A 24,401-nucleotide genomic window follows, 5' to 3' on the forward strand; every position below is an offset into this window, starting at 1 on the left:
CCCTGCTCTGACCACAGGGTGCGTAGATCCTTTTACTTACTGTTGCCATGTGTGGTACCTGTAGAAATCACGCCAGCTGTGGATCTAAAGAAAGAAGAGAATGCATTATTGTATTTAACGTTAAACAGTGCATTAAAAGTCAATAATTTTTAATTTTTAAATTTTTATTGAATGCGATTTTATATAGCGCGAACATTACCCGAAGGTGTCAGAGCGCTTTACATAATAACCAGTTGCGATACATAAGGACTTAGGATTACACGTGTTACATAAAAGATACAAAGAGAAAAAAAATTGCAAATGTACAAGTTATAAAGACACACAAGGAAGAGATATTCAAGGAAGGGATAGTTATGGATATACTCCAAGAGTCACATAGGAATGGTAGAGTACAAAGGTCTACTGCATATACTAGTGATTAGAGTTATCTCTATATACATAAGGAAGGGATATGAATGGATATACTCTAAGAGTCACAAAGGAATGGTAGAAAGTACAAAGGTCTACCACATATACCAGTGATTAGAGTTATCTCTATATACATAGGGAAGGGATACGAATGGATATACTCTAAGAGTCACATAGGAATGGTAGAGAGTACAGGCTACTACATATACTAGTGGTTAGAGTTATCTCTATATACATAAGGAAGGGATACTAATGGATATACTCTAAGAGTACAGGTTTGATGAGTCTTGACAGTGGTTTGCTACTTATGTATAAGTGGTTTATTTCTCCCATGATGCCTGGAGTCAATTTTCTCTCAGTATTTACCTTTAATATTTTTTCCGATGGTATCATAAATGACAGCTGTCTGTGATAGACGTGTGCCCTTGGCCTGTAGCCAGATTGTATTTAAGGTGTGAGGTTCTGTAGAGTAGATATCACGTATTGTTGTTAGTTGTGGAAATCCCATCATAACTTCTTTTACATGAAGTGTTGCATTTGAATTATGCTTTGAATGGTCAAATGTGTGAGTCAGATTCAATCCCTGCAGTATTTCAAAAGGCTGAAAGGCTCTTGCCCTCATCATATATAATCTATTTTAGTAATAGTATATGTCTTTACAAACACACAGCCCAGTAGGATTTCCATTCTGGCATTAGCAATAGTATCACAATGTCATTGAAACGTAACTGTGTGAGAGGCGGTATTTCTGATGGGAGGGCATAGATGGAAAAGGTGAGTCAGCAGTGGTGGCTCAGTGAGGTTGTATCCCGTGTAATAAAGATGTTTGATTCTGGCTCATCCTTCAGATTGTTCTTCAGGTGTAATGTCCACCAGCCCATTTATCATTGTTTGGTACACGGGATGCTTACCGTACTGTGGAACTCTTTGTACGACAGTAGTAAACCAACACAGCAACAAGAATGACAGCAACCAGGCTAGCAATCGCAAAGCCTACAATGGCGTAGACGGGCATCGAGCCGGTGTCGTCTTGAGGATCACGATCTGGCAAGAAACAAAGAGGGGTACAGGTATTACACACACTTCATGATAAGAAACAAATGTGCTTTTTTCAAGACACTCAATCCACTATGAGACTCTGGGTCTGATTTTGAGTTTGGCCCACAGGTTACTGTGTTGTAAACTCAATGCGTCACAGTTTTTTTTACATAGTCAGTGCTCCTTGCTGTTTATTATCTAAAAACTGAGGGGTTGAATCAAATGCATCACTTTGTAGAGCCCTGCGTCACATTGTACCTGCACCAGATATAATGTATGCAGGGTAGGCATCCCCACGCCAAAATCCATGTAGAAGTGGCACAGTTAATTTTACATTTTACTGTGTCACTACATGTCTTTACAGTATCAAACTCCTTACGCCTGCTCAGACCAGGCATAAGGATTGACGCAGAACTTTTACAATGAGGCTCGCCTCTGTGTTCTGATGCACTGCTGGTGTTGCTTCAGTTTTATGACCAACTCCAGCAATGCGTCACTTTAGCACCAACAGATGTGCCAGAATTTCTGACACGTCTGTTAATCCTTGCACCATGGACCCCTGTATTATTAATACAGTCATCCATAGTGATTTGATGCAGGCACAAAAAATCTGATGCATCAATGCCGATGTGTCAGTTTCTTGTAAAGGAGGCCCTCGGTCCACCCGCCTTATTTAGAGTGCCCATTGGCTAGATCAACAGAATACTTCCTCCAATGGCAAAATCTTATAGGGGGTGTCAGAGAAAGGGTTTCATAATGTCTTCCCTATATTGGGTGGATATTGTAAAATCCTTTTTCCTGTCCACCACTGCCAGGAAAAACGTGGCAGTAAGGGGCAGGAAAAAACACAATAATGGCCCTCACAACCTCAGAGAAAACTCTCAGGGTGAGGGGCCTTTACAGTGTCAAAAAACCCTTGAAACGTTTAGCCGTTGGCCGTCTCAGCTAATAGCTAATAGTACGGGCTTTTAAACTTTATGTATATTAACAGGAAACCCCATTAGGGCAGTTCCTGCGTATGTAGACAGTTGTCCACAGGGTAGGCAGGCACCTCTAAGTTTGGTGGGTGGACGTCCCTCAGCATGGCAGAGGTATTGCCACCCCCATTCCGATGAAGTAAACTCAGTCTGAAAAATTATAAATCAGGCCCTTTGTAACATAAAATTTCAAATATTTTGCTTGTACTGTCCCAAGATGTTGTCCACAAACATTTGTTCTGGTGTCAATATACATTAATTGACACAATAGCCTCAATATAACTTAATGCGTTATTTTTTACAGACTAATATTGCTAAACATGAGTTTGCTTTGCTTCTGTAGAACATTGCAGAGTAAGGTCTAGAGACTCTTGTATTTCTCATCATTTTGGGTTTATTCTGTTTTCAAGCCAGCTACATATTTTTTTTACAAAGGTTTTTAACTCAGATTTTAATCTGTATATTTTGCACATCGAATGGAGAGGGATCTTTCCTGAGTATAATTGTTTGGTGGCTCATTAATAACTATTATCTGATATTAATGATTGCCCTCAAGGCACTTTGGGGGTTACTTATGCGAACCCTGCTTGACTTTTGCACCACGTGCAGTGGTACATGTGTGACGCAGAGCTCTGAATCAGGTTTATAAAGCCACGCAAAGCCACCCTCATAAGCCTTAAGTAAGGCGACGCAGCGCAGATCGCTGTGGACATACTCTGCGCCCGGGAGGCGTTCCATGGGCAGTGCGGTGGGTATTTCTACGCAACTCCCATGGAGTTTTTTTTTGTTTTTTTTTTTTAAATTTTGAAAACCTTTATTGTGCATCAACAGCATACATATACGGGCCTACAACCACCTGGCCGGCCTCGAAAGCAATTTATAGCACAACCGTTAGCAATAAGGCAACTCAGCAGTCCCCCCAGCACGAGATACAACAGTTTTACCAAAATAGGACTTCAGTTTGACGCGACCATTGAGTTACAGGATTAGGTAAGGTTATTTTTAAAGTTATGAAAATAAAGGATCAGACGTAATTCAAGCAACCGAGGACCTAGGGTGAGCAATGCACGCAACAATGTGTCAACAGAACGGGTGAGCACAAACTAGGTGTCCGAGCTAAATTACACTCATCAGGATGTAAAGCACGCATGCAAGTTCGAGCTAGCCATCGCCCACCCCATAGACGTGAGGCTACCATAATAATGACTGCAAAGAAAGGAAAAACCAGCACACGGAAGCACAAAAGGCGCAAAGTCTAACCGCCATGCTGACCCAAAAAAGAAAGGAGAAAAAAGAGGAAGAAAAAGGGAAGGGAAGAGAAAAATAGAGGCCCATGGAAACTGAAAAAAGGGACAAAACAAGAAAAAAACCCTCCCCCAACCCCCCACCCTGCACCCCTGCAGAGGCCACGGCCTACCCCCCCCCCAAGCAGCGTGCCTGTCGCCCATGAGAGTACCCGAAATGTAGTAGCAGAAAAGAGAAAAAGAAAGAGTTATATATAAAACTGGAGGAGGGCCATCCGTACTGGCTCCCGGTCACCCCGTCCCATAAGATTCACTCCTCCCCAAGATACATAATGCAACACGTTAAGCAAGCGAATCAATCAGGAAAGGGGAGAATTAGCAACATACTGCACTAATAAACACATCTGAAAAGCACACGCCCCCCAACCCCGCCAGCCACCGAAATGTCAACATTTAAGAATACTGCTTATCCTTGGCCAGTCCTCGCAAGTCCCCGGAGGCATGTATGTCGAGTAATTCCCTCATCCGCTGACACAAAGAAACCAAGTGCCCAAGCAAGGCCAGAGGGCGACATGAGCGTACAAAATGGATGCCGCGGGCCACCAACAGATTCATCCGCATATACGGCCATCTTCCCCAATGCAGTCCCAGAACACGTACCCGACATCAAGGATGAAAAGACAAGGGTAAAAGAAGCAGGGACAGGAACCAGTCGTTGCCGTGGCAAAGCAGAGGACATCGAAAGTTTTACAGAGTGCGAAGCCACCATCGTCTGCTGTGAAAGGAAACCATCAGAATAGTTCAAATCCCCGGCTAGTTGTCGACCTTTCACAGCATAGTCCAATGTCATCTCTGCCCCCCCGCACAAAAGGGCGGCCACAGCACCCCCATCGGAGACAGGCTGGGAAAGATCCTCGTGTACCAGGGGGTCGTCCGACCGTAAGTGCCCCAGCATGAACGCGACACCATCCAGCTTCCTCCCCAGTTCACGGACGCCGTGGTCCCAGGCAGATCGAAAGGCACCAATAGCAGCAAGGATGTCGCTGCAAGAGAATGCAGGCCCTTTCTCCCATACCGCAGCATTATTTGGCTGTGCACATTCCCCCTCTTGCTGTACATCGATAGTCAGGGTAGCAGCCTCCAGCACTTCTCGGCGGCCCCTCGGAGTTCCCATCGCAACTGGGGACAGGGAGGCGGTCATAGGCGAGTCCAACTCGGTGCGACCACTATCCGAGTCGCAGGGACAGTGTAGGCAGATCGCCTAAGGAGCGGTTTCCTGCGGTGTTCTTCGTCGCTCTGTTCCAACGCCAGCCCAAAATTCGGGAGCTGCCCGCGAAATCCGGGCAGAATCCTAAATCGCGTCAAGGCGCCCACCGTCTGTGTTCCACATACATACAAGGGTTCCACCAGGTCACCGCCTCGGGGGTACTCTACAGCCGCGTTGTCTGGCAATCAGGGCTTTTGTGGTGAAAATCGGGCGGATGGACAGTGGGCTCCATCAGACCGACGCCGCGCCAGTGGAAATGGCCGCTGTTGTTGTCTTAGCGTCCGGCCATGTTAGGCAGCAGATGTCCCGGTCACAGAGTCTTTCAGGCCTCCGGATGCCGTCGCGGATTTCTCCGGCTATGGGACCGGCAGGGAGCACGGTATCGCGCTATCAGTTTCAGCGCTCATTCCCAAACTCCAAAATGAGGCACAATTGCAGGATGGTGAGCAGGATAGTCGTGCGGGGCTCGGAGGTTCACGGAGCCGGGAGCCTACGCGTCCGTCCCGATCGCCATCTTGGCTCCTCCCCAACTCCCATGGAGTTTGATGCTGACCCAGATTTGCAACAATACATAAACCTGGGGAAGCTCCAAATCCTTCTGCCTCCTGCGGCAAGCCGTAATGAGGAGAAACATGTTTATTTATCCTTGTTTTTCCCTCTTTCCGTGTGTGCTACATTCTGCATCGCACATAGAAAGAGGAGAACACCTCTTAGGATGACTTCTGTGCAGGAAGGTACCCCTTCCTGCTTAAAAACAATCCTACACGCAACGGAGGCTCCCTTGCACCATGGTATGTGGGCGCTAGGCTGCCGAAGCAGCACCAGCGAAGGGAGATAGGATGAGAATGCACCGTATTGCATAAATATAGTGAATTTCTGGCCTTTCACTTTGGTGTAGGGCAGTGGAGAAAGCTGACTTCAGGGCCGGACTGGGAACCAGAACCGGGCCTGGCAAAGTGCTCGGCCGGCCCCCCCTCCCCACTCGGGAGGAGAGGGGAGGGGGGAGAGGTGCGACCGTGCTCTGTGACAGGGCCGGTTTTCGGCCGTTTTTGTTACAGGGCCGTTTTTGAAGCATAACGGCCCCAGGGGCCCAAAACCGGCCCCAGGGGCCCAAAACCGGCCCCCAACCATGCGGCCCACCGGGGAATTGCCCGGTGCCCTCCACGGCCAGTCCGGGCCTGGCTGACTTGCTGCGCTGCCCTACGCCAAAATCCAGTAAATGAGGGCCTTTGTTTCTTATGGTTAATGTTAAGAATTGCCCTCTGCACTTTGTATTCCATTAAGGTGTCTGGACTGTTGAGGCGGTACCCCACAGCCTGTTCTGCCACTTTTAGGTTGAGTCTGGGCAGCGCATGTGCTGCTCTGCGAGGCATGCTGTATTTGAGTATGCGCTTAAGGCTCCGCCCACTGGCCGCCCATATTTTTCTTTGGCTTGCGTTTTTGTTGTTTGTAAATGCTGGCTTCTGATTGTGTAATCGGATTGTTAGTCCCTCTTTAGTACCACTTTGTCTTCAGTTGTAACCTCCCATGAGGGCTGGGACTTTTACTTCTGTTGTTACACTGTCTTTGTTATTCAGTCTGTAAGCACTATTTCTTTAGTGAGTTTTGTCTTACGGCAGGCACAACCTGCTGTGCAGTAACATTCTGAAACAAATAAAACACAGTGCCGAACAGTCTGGGTTAATGAAAACAAATGCACACCTAGTATCATTAATTACTAGGCTGGTTTGTCAGCCTAGTAATTAATGATACTAGGTGTGCATTTGTTTTCATTAACCCAGACTGTTCGGCACTGTGTTTTGTTTGTTTCAGAAGAGTGGTCCAAGCCGGTCAGAGACAGGACCCAGCCTTTCCCCCTTCTTTCTGTGCAGTAACATTCAGCACGCCATGCATGCTTTCACTTTCCAAGCAGCCGGGAAAATGGTGGCTGCTTCTTTGGAATGCCATAGGTCTCGCATTTAGGAGCGTTTGAGCTATTGGCATTGTAAATGAGAATGGCTCAAACTCTCGCAAATGCGACACCTATTGTTTTACAAATTTTATTTTTGGGTGCATTTTTTCCAAGCGCGCCATGCAGCGCTTGCACTTAATATAGGTCATGCTCCTTTCTTTAGACGCGGCTTGTCTGAAGAAAGGGGCGTGGCCTCTATTAAGTGCAAGTGGGCATGGGGCGCTTGGAAACAAACATTATTTGCAATTCAATAAGTCTTGCATTTGCAGAAATTAAAGCTATTGACATTTACAATGCCAATAGCTCAAAGTTTTGTAACTGCAAGACCTATTGCATTGGAAATGCTTGTTTCTTTTGTAAGGTGTGACGCAGAGAACAGACATGTTGGGAAGCGATCTAGAGGATGGGAGGAGGTCATGTGTATGTAATTGAGGAGGAATATAAGCAGGCTTGCGGCACGTTTGCGGAGAGGGGAAGTGCAGTGGGTGTGTGAGAGGCAAGCCACGGCAAGATCATGTACCCGCACACTGCGTGCAGTGCCAGCCGTGGTGCCCAACTGGGAAGCAGTGGAATTACTGAAGCAGAATTACCTTGTCCATCAGGCTGGGTTTATTCCAGGGAGACATTCAAATCTGTCAGTGGAGAAGTGTGGCTCAATGCTTAGAGCGGCAGACCTTGATGCAGAATGCTGGCCAGGGACCAGGGTTCGATTCCCGCCTCGGCGGGTTTCGGGCTTAAATTCCTCTGACCGGATATTCTCGCCTCAGTGCCGATTCTAAGCATGGGTCCCACGCTGCAACTCTGGGCAATAGCTTGCTCACAGCCTGATTCATGTAGCTAAATTGCACTCGCAAAGGGCCAGATTCTCAGAATCTGGCCCTTTGCGAGCGCAATTTTTGCATTTGGTATTCATGATACCAAATGCAAAAATCGCTATTTAAGAATTCGCATATTTGCGTGGAATAGCATTTAAGGAATCTCTAATAGAGATTCCTTAAATGCTATTCATGACACACAACAATATAGCGATATTGGACATTTGGGGCCGCTATTTACCGACAGGTCAGACCTGTCGGTAAATAGCAAAAACTCAGAAAAATGCTTTTAAAAGCATTTTTCAAAGTTGCATGCAGCACACACACATGTCCTTTGGACATGTGTGTGCGCAACACCTGTCCAAAAGGGCATTTTAGGGGTGCTACAGGGCGTCCTTTGGACACCCCTGTCACCCTTAAAATCGCTATCTCAGTTGCGAGTAGCAAATTGCTACTCGCAAATCCCCATTCATTCCAATGGGCCTCTTGGCCCATAGGAATGAATGGGGAGTATTTGCGAGTAGCAAATTGCTACTCGCAAATAAAGAACATGTAGGAATCGCTATTTAAGTAGCAATTCCTACATGAATGCCGTTTTGCGTGTCCTCAATAGCGAATCGCTATGATTCGCTATTAGGGAAACGCAAAACGGCCCGTACATGAATCAGGCTGTTAGTCTCCACAAAGGCCCCCTGATACACAAGGGATGCCTGGTTTCACCATGGGATGCCCAGGAGTGGACACCCCACAAGGAAAAGCCAGGAGGGGTTCCCTTGTGGTAGGAGTACAAGCGCCGGGATGCCTCCGGGTCACTGTTCGCGCTATACAAATACGCCACATTTACATTTACATTTACAGCAATTGGAATATTTAAGAGTGTTTCAATCACAGGCTATGAAGTGTACTCTGTCAGAGATGGTGGGAGATTTAGGTCAACAAGTCAACAATCCTAAGAGACAAAAAAAGGCAAAAGAAACTTGGCTTCAACTCTGGTGATTCTTTGAAGGATCCAATGGTTAATGAGATTTCCTTGCCCAGCATGCGGTCGAAGGTTTGAATTTAAATATTCAACACGATTCCGATGTGTTTTTTTATCACATAGACTTGGACATTGGGTTCTTGCACACCGGATTTAGCCTTAGCGTGTCCATTTGGTTTTAAAATCAAGCACCAGCTTGGCCTAGTAAGAGAAGCAGAGGCTTGGCTATTGATTTTAAACAATGATTTAAACATTGCAATAGTTGTACTATTTTACTCATGTTGGGGAAACTGGGAATGTCTGAAACTGTGAATACCTATGACAACAATTGGAGGTGTTTTGTGTAAACACTCCTGGTCCTTGCCAGATGTTTGGCAAACTTTTAGCGGATTTCTTGTCCTCACCAAACTTTAGTAATTCAAGAGTTTATGGAGGAACATTTCAATGATTGGGCTGATGAAGGCTTCCCTTATTGGTTCTTTAGATTCCCTTAATCTTTGCCATCAAGTCAAAGAGCCCTCACACCAAGCCGCCACTGCCAGATCTTCATTTCCGCAACCCAAGGTTGAATAAACTTCAGTTACTTTTTAATTTAATTTTGTGTTGTCTTCACAACACTTTTAATCGACTGGACTGTGATGGCTCTGTGCAACGGCTTAATTCTGAGCAATGTCTTAATTATCAATGGGTGAGGTTTCTGCTACTCCTTTCTCCACTACAGCCTCAGCATTGCCTTCCTGGCATTAAATCCTAGAATGATTCAGATCACAACTCAATGCCCACATGTTCATCAGCAGTTGTAGACCAGGCTTTACCAAAGATGTTCATTGATCCTCAAAGAAGGCGACTTTCTGTGCCCTGGTACAGGGCAGAGAAGGTCTTTAGTCTTTTAGTCTTTAGTCAAAGAGGATAAGCTCAGATGTTAATACTTGAATTGCGAATGACATTCTAACTACAATCCAGAGACCAAGGTAGCCTTTAAGGATGGACTCAGATCCTACACAAAAATAAGTCCTGACAGTAAATGTTCATTACTAAGCAAATATAATCCTTTTTCTCCCTTTTTGGATCAATAATAAAATCAGCCGCTAGTTTTTATGTTGGTAGAAAGGGACATACGGGAGGTTAGATGTGTTGTGCATCTTGGGCATGATATGATTTATATCCAATTTTCAGGTTTGATCTACATGCATGAGCTTCCAAAATACTATTAAGTGCAGCATGATAAGATTGTACAGACTTTATGTCAAATCCTGTATTGTTGTCTTACTAATAGTAGTAATAATAGAGTATTTAATGCACTGGTAAATCTAATAGATGGAGGTAGGACTTCCTTTCTTTGTGCATTTGAAATGTCTCGCTGTGAGGCCAGAGTATAGTCAGATATTGCGCTTTCATGGGAGGTGCTTCCCAACCCTAGGATGGAATAAACGATGGTCCATGATCCACTCCTCTTCTCGCTTGGCTAGCGCCACTCAAACTCTTTCATCTTTTACAGTGGAATACCTCATGTGCCTGTGGATTTATATGAAATGATAATGCGTAATCGAAATCAGTGTTGGCCCTGTTGGCTTCATAAGGATCATGCAATGCATATGTGTGTCCTGTGCCCTAAGCTTCAGATGTTTTGGTCTGAACTCTGGCATAAAACTACTCAGATTTGTAAATCAATGCTCCTTTTTCGATTGTGAATCGATTCTTGGGACATATTCATGATGTGTGGTTGTAATACCTTTTAAAGATGACACAATTGATATTTAGTGTGTTGCATTACAGGTTGTGACATCAACTTAGAGGAGTTATAATAATCCTTCCTATAAAGCCTGGTGGAGCTTGGTGTGTCATAACCATAAGTTATATACTTTAGCTATGAAAAGCTATAAGTTGAGATAATCCTTGACTCCATTCTTAACTAAGCGGCTGATTTATATCTTGGTGGTATGTATACTCTATCGCAACAACAACAACATATTATACATACCGCCAAGATAAAGGTCTGCCTGGCCGATTCTGAAGTGGGTTGACCTTAGGTTTGCCTACGGCAGTGGCTACTCTGTCACTGCATAGTCAAACTTCTCCGATGACCAAACAGAGTAAGGGCCACTGGAGAAATGGCTATATCTCCACCCACTTAATCAGCATGGGTGGACATTTCTTTCAGTTTGTGGGCGACAGGCAAACCCTAGTAGTGAGGGACAGTAAAATAGTAATAATAATGCTGCCCTTGCCATTGCAAGGGGAGCATCACATTTTTTGCTGAAATGCGTTGGTAGGAACACGCGGTGACAGCTGTGTCGACCAATGAATTATAAATGACTGCTTGGCGGTCATTAGGTTGAGCCTAGGCAGCACATGTGCGAGGCATGCTGAATAGGAGTATGTACTTCAAGCTCCGCCCAATCTCCGCCCATATTATTCATTGGTGTGTGTCCTTGTCCTTCCTAAATGCTGGCTTCTAATTCAGTAATTGGCTTGTTAGTCCCTCCTTAGTACCACCTCGTCTTCATATGTAACTTCCCATAAGAACTGGCCCTTTTACTTCGGTTGTTACACCGTCTGTGTTATTACTCTGTAAGCACTATTTTCTTTAATGGGTTTTGCTTTTCTCATCTTCAGCCCGCCAGGCGTGCTTTCACTTTCCAAGCAGCCAAGACAACGGCGACCACTTGTTTGCAATGCCATAGGTGAGAGTTTGAGCTATTGGCATTGGTAAATAATAATAGCTTAAACTCTCACAAATGCGACACCTATTGCTTTACAAATATTTTTGGGGTGGGTTGTTTCCAAGTGCCTCATGCCGCGCTTGCACTTAATATAGGCCACACCCTTTTTTTAGACACGACTCATCTAAAGAAATGGGCATGACCTCTAATAAGTGCAAGCGCGGCATGGGGTGCTTGGAAACACACAATATTTGAAATTCAATAGGTCTCGCATTTGCGAGAAATTAAGCTATTGACATTTACAGTGCAAATAGCTCAAAGTCTTGCAAATGCGAGACCTATTGCATTGCAAAGGCTTGTTTATGAATGTAGTGGGCAGGCCCTGCACCAGAAGGACGGAGTTATTTACTCCGCCCACTTGACACAACAACAGGCCGTCTGCCCATATATAAATTGACTCCTAAGTCTTCATTATCATCAATCAACAACGCTGATGTACTAAAATCTGTTGAGTCTCAATGTTGAAATGTCCTTGCTGTTATGCAGTTAGTTCCCATATGATTTTTCTTATTTCATAGTTTTATTTAATTTACAGTCTTCGTTTTTATATTGATACTGAATTTGCTTAGACTTTGATTATTTTGCTAATCTTTTCTTTTCCTATTACTTTCTTTTATACATTCATTCTTGCTTTATTTCTCTTTTCCTGTTTTGTAATGTATTTTTTCTTTCCTTTCCTAGCTTCAACCAACGATTTGTAGAACGCTGCTCATTGCCCATGAGGGTATCCAGCACTGGGGGGCTGGCGGGGGGGGGGGGGGGGTTGGGGAGGGGGGTTTAGGGAAACTGCCTCTGAGATTTTTCTGTCGCTCATCCAGGTTTTTAAGCCATCTCTGAACTTCTGTAGGGTGGATGCAGTCGGGAGTTGGTGTGGGAGGTCATTTAAGGTGTTGCCGGCCAGGTAGGAGAAGGTGCAGTAGCTGCTTTTGTGGAAGCAGAGTATTTGGGCAAGGGAGAGGGAGGAGAAGTGCAGTTGTCTGCCGGTTTGTGGAAGTTCAGTAGGTGGTTGAGGTAGGCTGGTCCTTTGTTCTGCAGTGCCTTGTATGCGTTGGTCAGCAGTTTGAACTGACACCTTTTTTGGACAGGGAGACAGTAGAGCGCCCTAAAGTAGGAGGTAATGTGGGTTCTTCTTGGGAGGTCGAGGAGGAGCCTGGATGTAGCATTCTGGATGGTTCGCAGTCTTCTCTGTAGTTGTGAGGTGATGCCCATGTACAGGAATTTTCCGTAGTCCAGGTGCCTGGTGATGAGGGCTTTGGTGATGGTGAGTCTGGTGTTACTGGAGAGCCATTTGAATATTTTCACAAGCATCTGGAGGTGAGGAAGCAGGCTGAGGAGACAACGTTTATCTGCTTCTTCATGGTGAGCTTGTTGTCGAGTATGATGCTGAGGTGTCTGGCGCGGTCTGTGGGAGAGGGGTCTAGTTCCGCTGGCCACCAGGAGTCATCCCATGGTGAGGTGTTGCTCCCGAAGTTGAGTACCTCTGTTTTGTCAGTGTTGAGTTTGAGGCATTTGTTTGCAACCAGCTGGCTGCACTGGTCATGCACCTGTGGAAATTAGTGTTGGTGTTAGTGGATTTTGAGGATAGGGAGAGGATGAGCTCAGTGTCCTCAGTGTATGATATGATGTTCATGCCATAGGATTTAACCAGTGTGGCCAGAAAGGCCATGCATGTATTGAACAGGGTTGGACTTAGTGAAGCCCTTCGGGGAACGCCACAGAAGATGTGGTTTGGGCCTAAGGTTTAAAGCGGGAGGCGGACACTCTGGCTTCTTCCGGTGAGGAAGGACACAATCTATATAAGGGCATTACCTTGGATCCCCATCTGATGGGGTCCGTGTAGGATGATGCAGTGTGACAAAGGTGCTAAAGGTTGCTGAGAATTTGAGGAGGATCAGGGCTGCTGTCTTTCCCTAGTCTAGGAGAGACTAGATGTCATCTCTGGCTGAGATTAGGGCGGTTTCTGTGCTGTGATTTAGCATGGAATCCCAATTGGTATGGAACCAGGAGGTTGTCGATCTTTAGGTGGTTGTAGAGTTGTCTGTTTATTGCTTTCTCCAGGACATTAGCCAAGAATGGGAGCAGGGAGATGGGCCGGTAGTTCTTTTGGGTCAGTGCTAGTCGTTTTAGCAGAGGTTTTTCTTCTTCCTCTTTCCATCCTTCTGGGAAGGAGACAAAGGTGATGGATGAGTTGCAGATGGTGGGGAGTTCCTAACTGATGAAGTTGCTCCACAGGTTGACCATGTGGTTGATGGGGACAGGGGACTGTGGGTGCTCCTGAGTGGATGAAGCTCATGATGGTAGCAATGGTTTGTGTGATTAGTTGAGCCCACGTAGTGATTATAGTACTTAAGATAGAGTTACTGCTGTTGAAGAGTTCTTCAAAGTTGTCACTGGTTGGTTGAAGTGTTCATAGATAGTGCCTATTTTGTTGTAATTGAAGTCTGTGAGGGTGTTGCAGAGCTCCTGTGAGGGGGTTACGATGTTCTCAGATGCTGAGTGGGGGTGAGCTCTTTGAGGATGCTGAAGAGTTACTTCCTATGGCTGGAGCTAGCTTCGAGGTGGGTGGTTCGGGCTTCCTTTTGCCATTTTTCAGGCACATGTGAGAGCCAATTTAAAGTTTGCTCGGTCGCTGAATGTTTTGTTCTTCAACAGATTCTTTCTAGTCATTTGCAATGGCATTTGGAGGCTTTTAGTTCAGAAGTGAACTTAATGGTGTTTTTTGAGGATCAGCCTTGTTTAGCTGGTTTGAGAGGGTGCAAGTATGTTGGTGCATTTGGTGACCCAGGTGTTGATATTTTTGACGACGAACTTGAGGTCGGCAGTGGTGTCCGTGGGTAGGTGTTGAGGGTGTTAGTCCATAAATTGCCTTGCTCCAGCTCCAGTGCTGGTCTGGGCCGTGGCAGTGTTGGCGGGAGGGTGGTGGTGAAGATGGAGAAGTGGATGATTGTATGGTCGGATCAGGTGGTCTCCATGCTGTGGCTGTATTTGAATCTGTTGCTGGCTGTGAAGATTGGATCCAGAGTATGTCCAGCTATGTGCAATATTGTGAAACTACTTCTTATGGTTATAACATCAAATTACAATCAGAAGACCTTGCAAAAAAGCTATAACAACAAAAAAAGAAAATGAGGGTTAATTGTAATTTAAATTTAAAGCCCCACCTGAGTGTTCGTAAAGAGCATATTTTGTAGGAAAAACAGACACTCTTGTTGTAGACACATTGGAGACTCAGGATCATAATGTATAGAAAATATGTAAATTATCTATATTTAATTTAATGATGCTGGTATAGAGTACTCTAGGAGGAATTCTAAAGTCTATTTTAGTGTTCAATAAGCATGTCAGAATGGCTTTGATTTTGAAAGATTTGTAGATTAAATTAAGTATGTTAGATGTAAATTTAAGAGGATATCATTTAATAAATCCACAGACATTTCAGATAAGTGTGTGAATGCAGCTGGGTCGGTGACCCATGAGTCTGCGTCTATCTTTCAATGTCCCTTACAGGTGGTGCCATATCAAAATATCCACAACTTTTCATCTTTACAAAATTGTGTAAGATACAATAATGGTGAATAGGTTTTGTAACAGAAGACCCTATTCATGTGACAATAACACACGTTCCAGAAGTAGGTGAGAAATAAAAGGTGAAACCTGGTTTGAAAAGTAAAAATGCTTATACGAGTGACGAAGAATGTCCTACCAAGGAAAGATGTATAATGTCCATTAAATGGATAAGGAAGTTGCAGCTTGGAAAGATAGTTGAGATTGCAGTAATACACTTTCTGACTCTAAATAAGTAATTGTAGAGAATGAACTAGAAGGTAGTCTGAAGTGAGCAGGGATTTAAAGGCCTTTAAACAAGACACAAGGTTAGTGTTGACTCAAGACAAACAATTGCAGGGTCATTGCCAATGAATTGACATAGAAGATCCACACAACTCAGAGTCAGTCAAGAATATATGTTAAGAGCAATGTCTGTGGATGGAGGACAATGAAAGTTTAGTTTCTGTCTATCAAAGATGCGAAAAAGATGAGGAAGCCTTGGCCACACGCTTGACAGTCTTCATTGAAGGATGTGGAGCGTGATGTACAATACGTGTATTCACAAAAAGTGGTCACATATTGCACAGCTGCTTTTAAAAATGGAAAAAAACTTTGCAAACTGACCTATGTGCTAATGCGTCTGTTCACAAAATTCCAAATTGTAGTGGGACATAAACAAACCTAGCTCATCAATATTCATGTCGGAGATACCAAATTGCGAATCACAATGATTGGGTGCCATCACAGGGATGGTAGACTACTGCGTAGTCAGTAAACCTTTTAAAATTCAGTCTGAATTTCTTGAATACAAAAGCAGATTTAAAAATAATGTTTTCCCCAGTTGGTTGACCATGGTGTCTGGGGGATCTCCTACTCCCTACTTATTTACATTTACAAAGGGGAAAAGGGTCCTCAGGGGACCTGTTGGATTTTGAAATGTTTTTTCATCCCAACTTGGGAGTTGGTAACTTTTTAAAGTTTTGCAACAGGATTTTGGTTGCAAAACATTGATAAACACAATAGGAAATAGGTATTTAGAAGGGACGCCCTACACACGTCCCATCCAAATAGCGATACTCAATACTTTTCTAAACCCATTTTGTGATTCGGTAACTTCCCTCCCTTCTCCCATTGTCTGCAAAGAAGGCTTGCGTTTGCCATGTACTGTATGGATCAAGGGTGCAGAAAAGGTCCTGGAAGGCTGGATTATTGATACCCAGTACTAAGGGCGAAGATAAATGAGACTGGGCCTCTCTTGATAGTGGTGACTTAGAACTGTGCTAGATATCCAATGCTTTTCCCTTCCTGGGTGTAACTACTTAAAGTCATAGGGGTAGATTTACGTTTCCTGGCGTATCCCTGCAAATCAGCAGGGATGCGCCAAGAAACGTGCAACACGTAATGCCATTGTTGCACCACCACGGATGCGCCGCATTTACAATGCAGCGCGCAATGGCGCAAGGATAGGCAGATGCGTGTCGCATCTGCCGGCGTAAGGTTGGCGCATCTCTGTGCCGTACTCGGCCTATCTTCCACATGGTGCGTCACACCTTACACCTGCTTCAAGTAGCCACAAGGTTTTGATGCAGCGGGGTCGGAAAAGTGACTGAGTGAAATCTTGTAGATTTCACTGAGGCACTTTTCCGAGGCGTTCCTGTGCCAGAACACCCACCCTGCGCCGGTACGCCCACATGAAACCTGACACAGGTTTCATGTGGCACAGGGCTTTACAACGTGACGCATCTCCCTAGATACGTCACGTTGTAAACCCCCCACAGCATAGCGCTAGCTTTACACCACTGCTGAGTCACAGAAGTGATGCAACGGCTGCACAAAATTGGGGCACGGGGCTTGTAAATCTGCCCCATTGAATCATTGGTACAAAAATGTTGACCAGGTGGAAATTCATGGGCTGTGGTTTGTTTTTGAATGGTCAATATTTGACCCAATACTCTTCACTCATACCATTAAGTCATGTGGATGGGCTGAAATCTGTCCCCCAAAAACTTTTCAATAGATGTGTCTCTGATTCTATGCTCAGGGTATGCTTGGATCTTTTCTGGGTTTTACTGTGGTGGTTTTCACAAAGTAAGATGGCAGCATGGGGATAAAATAATCTTGAGAGGTGACTCTCTGATACTGTGTGATGAGGTCTATTATTCATCATATGATGGTGTAGTGCCTCACCTAGCGTTGCTTCACAAAAGGCAATTCTTCAGTGCACTATTGAAAGACTATCTTGTCCCTTGTCTCCTCCCTTCTGCCAGTGCTGGTCTTCAGCATTTATCTGCCAGATTCCATGACCTCAAGTAAAAGTCTTGGGAATCTCAGTAGCTGTCTGCTGCCAGAGGGCATCTTTACTAAAGGCTGTCCCGATTGGCCCTCCTATGCAGGATGGGATGAAGGAGCTGACACTTACACCTGAATGGGCTGTGCCTGTCGCTACATGAAGGGCTGAACACCGCTCTGTAGTGAATCTGGAGCTAAGGCAGGAAGGGCTGGGACACTGTGCACTTCACAGACCTCTCTTTGAAGTCTCCCTACTACAAAGGCACAACTGGTAGAAGTATTGGACTTCAGGCCCCACCACTTCAGCACACTTCTGGACCTGAGGACATTCTGCCCGGAAGAAGGACTGCTGTGCTGCTGTAAGGACTGTCACTCTGCTGGCCTCTGCTGGACTTTGCTGGACTCCTGCTCTGCTGTACCTGCCCTGCTGCCTGCTGCCCTCCTTGCCCAGGAGTGATGAGGACTGAACCTGCATCTCTACATACCTAGAACCAAGGTGACTCCAAGGGTTTGTCTCATGTTCTAAAGTCTCAGGGACATCAACTTCCAACAACCCTGCTGCACTAACTCTGAGCCTTGCCCTGCGATGCATAGCCAATCCAGTTCTGGGCCCTTGGATGTGGGTTTTCTGTGCTGCATCCACCAAAATTCATGGATCACTGTTGTTGCACCGATCAGAAACAACACATCTCCCCATGACTCATCGCCACTGCCGCCGAGGATAAAGACATTGCATTTCAGGCTGCATGGCTGGACGACAACACTTCGCCTACATCTGCAGGGGATGACGACGATGCATCTTGATTTGTGCAGCTCAGAACCGATGCATCTTCTACACCCAGAAGGATCGACAATGACACATCGCCTCCTCTTCTACATGCATCGAGCTCTGTGGTGTCTACAAGATCGGTCCCAGTGTCCGATCCACACTCCATCGCAATCAGCCTAAACTTTTGAATGTGACCCAGTCAAGCGTGACTAGATAGTCCCATGTGTCAACCCATGCTTTCAAGCACTATATTTACAGATGTTCAACTTATTGAATGTTTGTCGTGTTTGTTTTGTTTTGATCAATACATTAAGCACTGTTCTTCTAACCAGGTGTGGTAATTTTGTGTGGTGTTTTCACTTGTTTACTGTTTTAAGTGTTGCACAACTATTTTATACAATACCTCTTAAATTAAGCGAGACTGCTCTGAGCCAAACTACCTGAGGGTGAGCACATATTTTTTTAGGGTGTGTATCTGACTTATCCTGACTAGGATTGTGGTCCAGACTGGGACATGGTGCATTCCTCTGCCAACTAGAGACACAATTTCTAACAGAGGGTTAGGGAGCTGCTGTCATGTCCAACTAACCTCAAAGACCAGCCCTTCAACTGGCCTCAATGGAGGAGTTGAGTTTCTTCATGTGAGTCCAAAGTGTGATACCAGATAAGTATATATCACTACCCAGACCATTTTAGCCGTGTGACATGCATAGAGCCAATTAGTCTGTATGTGCCATAAGGAACCATGTGTAGAGCCATACAGAAACATATAGAAACCATGCAGAAATGTACCTTTTACAGCTATGAAGACAGAGGCATTGGAAGTCTTTCCGGTGGCTGTATTACGGGCCACACAGGTGTAGTTTCCCTCATCTTTAGAAGACACTCTGAAGACAGGTAGCTGCGTTTTGTTGAAAGTTAAACTGGAGTTATTGAAAAACCATTCATATGTGTCTATCTCTGGAACAGACCGTGTGAAGCAACTTAAAGATACATTTGCCCCTGCTTCTAGGATCTGAGTTCCTGAGGGGTCAATCCTTGTGTCCTCTGGCCCATCTGTAAATGAACAGAAAAGAAATGTAGCTCTGAGGGCAGTAACAGAGAACAAAAATGAGAGAGCAAAAACTATGAACTTCGAGTTTACTTACAGGAAACAGCTAGAGTCTGCGGGTCACTCGTGATGTTACTGATGGGGTTAATGGCTTTACACTGATAGATCCCGGACTCCAATCGGGTCACGTTGGTGATTCTTATGGTTCGGTTGTCTTGAGACAGGACAGTCCTTGTGTTATTAATCAGAAGATGTTGTCTATCAAAGAACCATAGAAGTGTTTCGGCTGCCCCTGAGGTGTTACAGGTCACTGTTACTGTATCTTTATACTCCACTGGCTGTAGTTTGGTCATTGTTACAGTAGGTTTAGTCACAAGTGCTGGAATCAAAATACAAAAGCAAGGTGTTAAGACTTGTATGTTCACCTCAGGGGTGGTGGAAAGAGGAATCAAAGCAGCTCAGTATGGCTACGTCCATGTGTCTGCTGACTCTTTGTGCTGTAGCTACATGGGTGGCACCTGTTCATAGATCTACTGGTGGATAAACCATTACAACAAGCCTCCAAAATGGCCTCCTCTGAAGATGCAACTTCATCTAAGGAGAAGTGGTGTTACATCTGCCATGTCCTATACTCAACATCCACCCCTAGTTCAGCCCCATTCTCTACATCCTATTGAAATGATGAGTCTGATTGAATCCCAGAGGGATCGAGCGCCCTCTTTCGATCCATAATGGCCACAAACCACTCTGTCTATACTGCTGACTTCTTTGATACCTCTCCTTCTGAAACGTTGCAGCCTGTGTCTTCTCTGTAACAAAGGTTCACATGCTCTTGTCTCCTGATATCCAGCATCATCATGGAGGCACACACTCTGTGACTGAATTTCCTGAAAGACCTATAAGACCTGATTATTTTTTTACACTCTTCTGCATGTATGTTCTCAGTTACTATTGCCCTGAGGAATCCCCTGACATTCAATTTTTTTCTAATTACTGAGTTCTGCATATATAGTCCTGACTTCTTCTCCACTACCCGGCCACAAATACCTGGGTGGGTTATTATGCTGTACTTTGTAGAAGAATACTGCCTCTAGACACTGATCTAGCATCTTTACATCAGGTGCAACCTCCATTTTGGTTTGAATCAGTTAAAGTTATCAATGGCTCATAGTTTGAAGGGGTATATGTTCCACATCTGCCACACGCAACACTAAGTTAAGCTTCACTCCTAAGTGCGGAGGGTCCGGTGCCCCAAAGTGATGAAGTCTTCTTTTAAATTTGGGACTGTCGACTCTTAACTCTTCATAACATTCTATCTACAAAAGAGTATCCAGATCAAATTTGCATCCTTTTTCCACACATGTTCATGTTGGAGTTTTTATAGGTAGCCAGAGTTTACTATTGACTATGTAGGGGCTTAAGAAAATCACCAACATATGGCAAATCTTTTTTTTTCTAAAAACAAAATGGGGAAAAGCAATGTAGTATAAGGTTTGCTGTGTGTGTTGTATAGCTTTTTAGGACCCTAGTGTAATTTTCCCGATTCATGCCCTTATATAGGTATGAAATACTGTATCCTTATATAGGCATAGAAATCATAACCATATTAAGACATAGCTCACATAGTCCTAATACGGCTTGGCTACTTCTACTAGTTCCGAAAATCTACAATGATTTCTAGGAAAAACATGCCTTCAGCAGTCAGGGACCTCCCCCTGCATGAATATTGATTTATCCAAGAACTCATAGAGTTTTCAGAGAATTAAGTCTCTGATGACGTTATTATGTCCAACCTTACGTCAAACTCGGCACCTTCAAGGTATAAATATGCCCACACTTGTCCAAACAAACACACAGTGGTTTGGAGCAGTTCGACTATCTACTTGCCGACACGCCCTGCTGCAGCAAGTGCCGAAGGAAGCCGACCCTCCAGCTGACGCACTGAGAGATGCTGTACTTTCTCCAGCCGAGAAATCCAGCTCCAGTATTTCCAGGCTACACTTGCGGGTTGCTGGGAAGTCGAGTTCTGAAAGAGAGATACCAGACCTCCTACATTTGAAAACCAAGGTACAGAGCTGATTAGACCCTAGGAGAATTCTTGGATTAGATTCTTGGCAAAGAATACTGAAACTAAGCTACACCTCACTTATTTCTTCCCTTGTACTAGATCTAGATTAGGTACACCGGGGTAGGCGTATTTTAGAAGCACCAGTTGAGTACTTTTAGTCATTATTTATCAATGTATGTATTTTATATATTTTATGGCTTAGAAAACATATCATTCTTTTACAGTATTATTTTATAATACTCTTCCTACTGTACGCTTTGTACTTTACACCAAGTATTACGATTGCAGCAGTTCATTTCTTATGCTTGAGAAAGAAGACTGTTCAATAAATACATTTTATTGAAAACGCCCGTCTCTATTTTCTCTGCACCTCTGGTGAAACGAAGCATGCACGATTGACTGAGTGAAATAACTATCTATTGTTTCCACGACTCTAGAGATACATTTCTTATTCTTGGGAAACAAAGTTGTCATGTTTTAAGCGGTTGTCAGAAACTAATCCCTTCTTGTTCATTCGAGAAAGTTTCTCGTGACTCCTCAGCTAGCTGGCACACACACAATTAATTCTAGTATATTCGGTAGAGACCTAGTCGACTTCAGTCCTACGTCTAAACTAAAGTAAACACTATTCCAATGCGCAGAGCCTATTGGGAATATAGGAACTACACTACATGTGTAGGCTGCCATCTCTCCAGATTTCAGAAAAGGGCAGAGTTGGAAAAACCTATCACCACTGTTTTTGCAATTTTCTAATGTGATGAAAATATTTGAAATGTTTGTGCTGTGTTCCTTCTTGGTCTGTGTAAGGAAAGCAGGTGTGGAACCCTTGAACAAACCCAGGAAGCTGTACATTTCTGGAACAAAATTCTGAATTGATCAAGAAATCCTTTGTGTGAATAGTTAGAAAAACATAGTAACCATAAGTGTTAAAAAATGTAAAAGGTGACAATGTTTTCTTCTCTAACTTTCTGCACCCATCTATAAAGTAAAATATATAGTGTGAACTTCAAGGTTCATAATGTTACATAGAAATACAGTGTGTGTGGTTTGTCCAAAAACCTGCAATACCCTGAACCAACAACTTAGACTTGGCTCACAATGACTTTTTGTTATTCACCAACTAAGTATACCTGGATATTAAAAAATCCAATTACTACGCATTTTTTTACGCATGAATTTGAGTCTTGGATATGGGGCATGTGTACCACTCCTAATTTCTGATTACCCCAATGTCTTATGATTGTGTGGGAGGTTTTTCAAAAAGTGTTCATTTTGGTGAGTTTATCAGATAAACAACAAATTTCTTAACATTCTTCCACAGTTTCCCACTAAGAATGAGACACTACATATGTGAATGAGCCTATTACATGGGAGAGGAAAGGACCAAACCCAAGTCCAAAAATGAACTTCAAAGATTTTTCCATAAGTCCATTTCTTGGGATGTTGGTAGTTGCGGTTTTTGTGTCCAGGGTCACTGAGCACTTAGAGAAACATAATAACCACAGGCATTTCTGAAAGCGGGAGCTACATGGGGTCCTGTGTGGTGTGGCTTGTTCGGGCACTTCAGGAGAGGTTTTTAGGCTAATGGCTTGACGATTTCTGGATTACTAATATGTACCCACCAGACCTCCCTCAACCCCGTGAAGCCATAAGACCCCTCAACAGGAGTTTTTTATCCCTTTTTTTCTCACCCATTGTGGGAGTGAAACTAGATCCTACTACAGATTTTTTGTATGTAGGTTCCAACAATAGGAATCTTGGACTGGCAGGGTGTTAGTGAAGCTTGACCACCCATTTTCCTACGGTCCTGAAGAAAACCCGGTAATTTCCTTAATACGGGTTGAAACATGTAGACCTTGCACATTGATACACACAGCCATAACTTACTGTAATTGTATCACCACACATTTTATTAATGTCCAGTAGTCTTAAAATAAATTCATTTTTCACAGACATACCAGGAAATTTTTTAACATTTTTTCTGCACCATTCACAAGAACCTGCTCCACTGCATCCCAGGTGTTGTAGCACACCCTGTTGGCACTCTGCCTTCGGGGTGGCCCCGATGATGAAGCCTGTCACCACTAGGTGGTGAGTGAGGGGTTTATTATAACCTAACAAGGACTCCTGTCTTTCTTCTTTTGCTTCATCATCTATCCATCCAGACCACCTTTTGATCTTTTCTAGGTGTTACTCCTCTCTTGTTTATTGTGGCTTGTTTGGGAGCCATCAGTTTTTCATACTCAGGATGCTTTGCTTCCAAAATAGATTTTTATCATATTTTTTTGATGGAAATATCAGACATTTGTGTGTGGAGGTAATTCCCATTTTTTGTGCAGTTTTCACTTATTTTTGCCCCATTTGCTTATCTGGCTTTTGAACTTTATGGAACCCCAAATTATATAAAGATATAGTATATGGTGCAAATGTGCCCCAGAGACATAGAAAGTTAGAGTCTACCGGTGGACTGCAGCAACTATTGTGCCAACCACTACAGTGGCAGTGAAAACCTGGCTTCAGCTCTAAAACATGTCACCTGACAGCAGCAGCCTGAATCCTGCAGCCCAAGCCTGCCAAAATCAATCTTTTGACAGGCAAAAAAGTCTGATTTTAAATATTAAGTAAGTCACCCCTAAAAGCATCTTGTTGCCCACAAGGTAGGGTGAATAGCATTTGAGAGTGGAAGACGTGTGACCTTAGAAATGGCATGTTTCCCCGGTAACGAGGGTCAGGCCGTAGCTGTCACAATGGAAGTATATAGTACATCTGTCTATCTTTTGGCCTGTACCAGTTACAGACTCACTTTAAGACTTATTTTCATCATAATACAAATCTAATCTAATTGTAATTTAATAAATGTTTTGGAAATGTAACTACATTGCATTTTCTTTCCAGCAACTGAGCCAGTACTTGGCATGAAATCAATGTGGAAACTGCTTTGAGAGCAGAGATAACGGCGTGAAAATGAGGAGGTGGTTTTCGTACCCTGTCAGGAAGACCAGATTGGTGGGCCCAGGGACTTAATGAAAATCATAAGCATGCCCTGTCACAAATACATGTTAGCCTCTGTCCCCATAGTACTGCTGGCATCAAACCCAGTGGCAAGGACCCATCACCGGTTGTAAGTGACCACAGAGGAGAGGGCTGTTCATTACCCTGGCCACACCTCTGGGCGGGCACACAGGCGCTGCACAAGGAAGGAAGACTTTCCCCCTCTTGTATTCTGGGAATAAGGTGCACTGTGGGATTGTTTGCAGCATAGAAATCCAGACACAG

General features: G+C 44.1%; 1 protein-coding gene across 1 annotated transcript in view; it reads right to left on the reverse strand.

The window, feature by feature from the left end:
• The window catches only part of LOC147706626 (cell adhesion molecule CEACAM6-like), a 103,942-nt gene that overhangs the window by 15,781 nt on the left and 63,760 nt on the right, over positions 1-24,401 (reverse strand). Inside the window, exons 3-6 of the mRNA XM_086933116.1 lie at positions 19,155-19,436; positions 18,799-19,062; positions 1,320-1,452; positions 41-84 (exon numbers count right to left, since the gene is read on the reverse strand). Of these exons, the coding sequence (XP_086789242.1) occupies positions 41-84; positions 1,320-1,452; positions 18,799-19,062; positions 19,155-19,436 (723 nt within the window). The remainder of the gene's footprint in view (positions 1-40; positions 85-1,319; positions 1,453-18,798; positions 19,063-19,154; positions 19,437-24,401) is intronic.

This window comes from Lissotriton vulgaris, chromosome 7, assembly GCF_964263255.1.
Source record: "Lissotriton vulgaris chromosome 7, aLisVul1.2, whole genome shotgun sequence".
NCBI classification, from domain to species: domain Eukaryota; kingdom Metazoa; phylum Chordata; class Amphibia; order Caudata; family Salamandridae; genus Lissotriton; species Lissotriton vulgaris.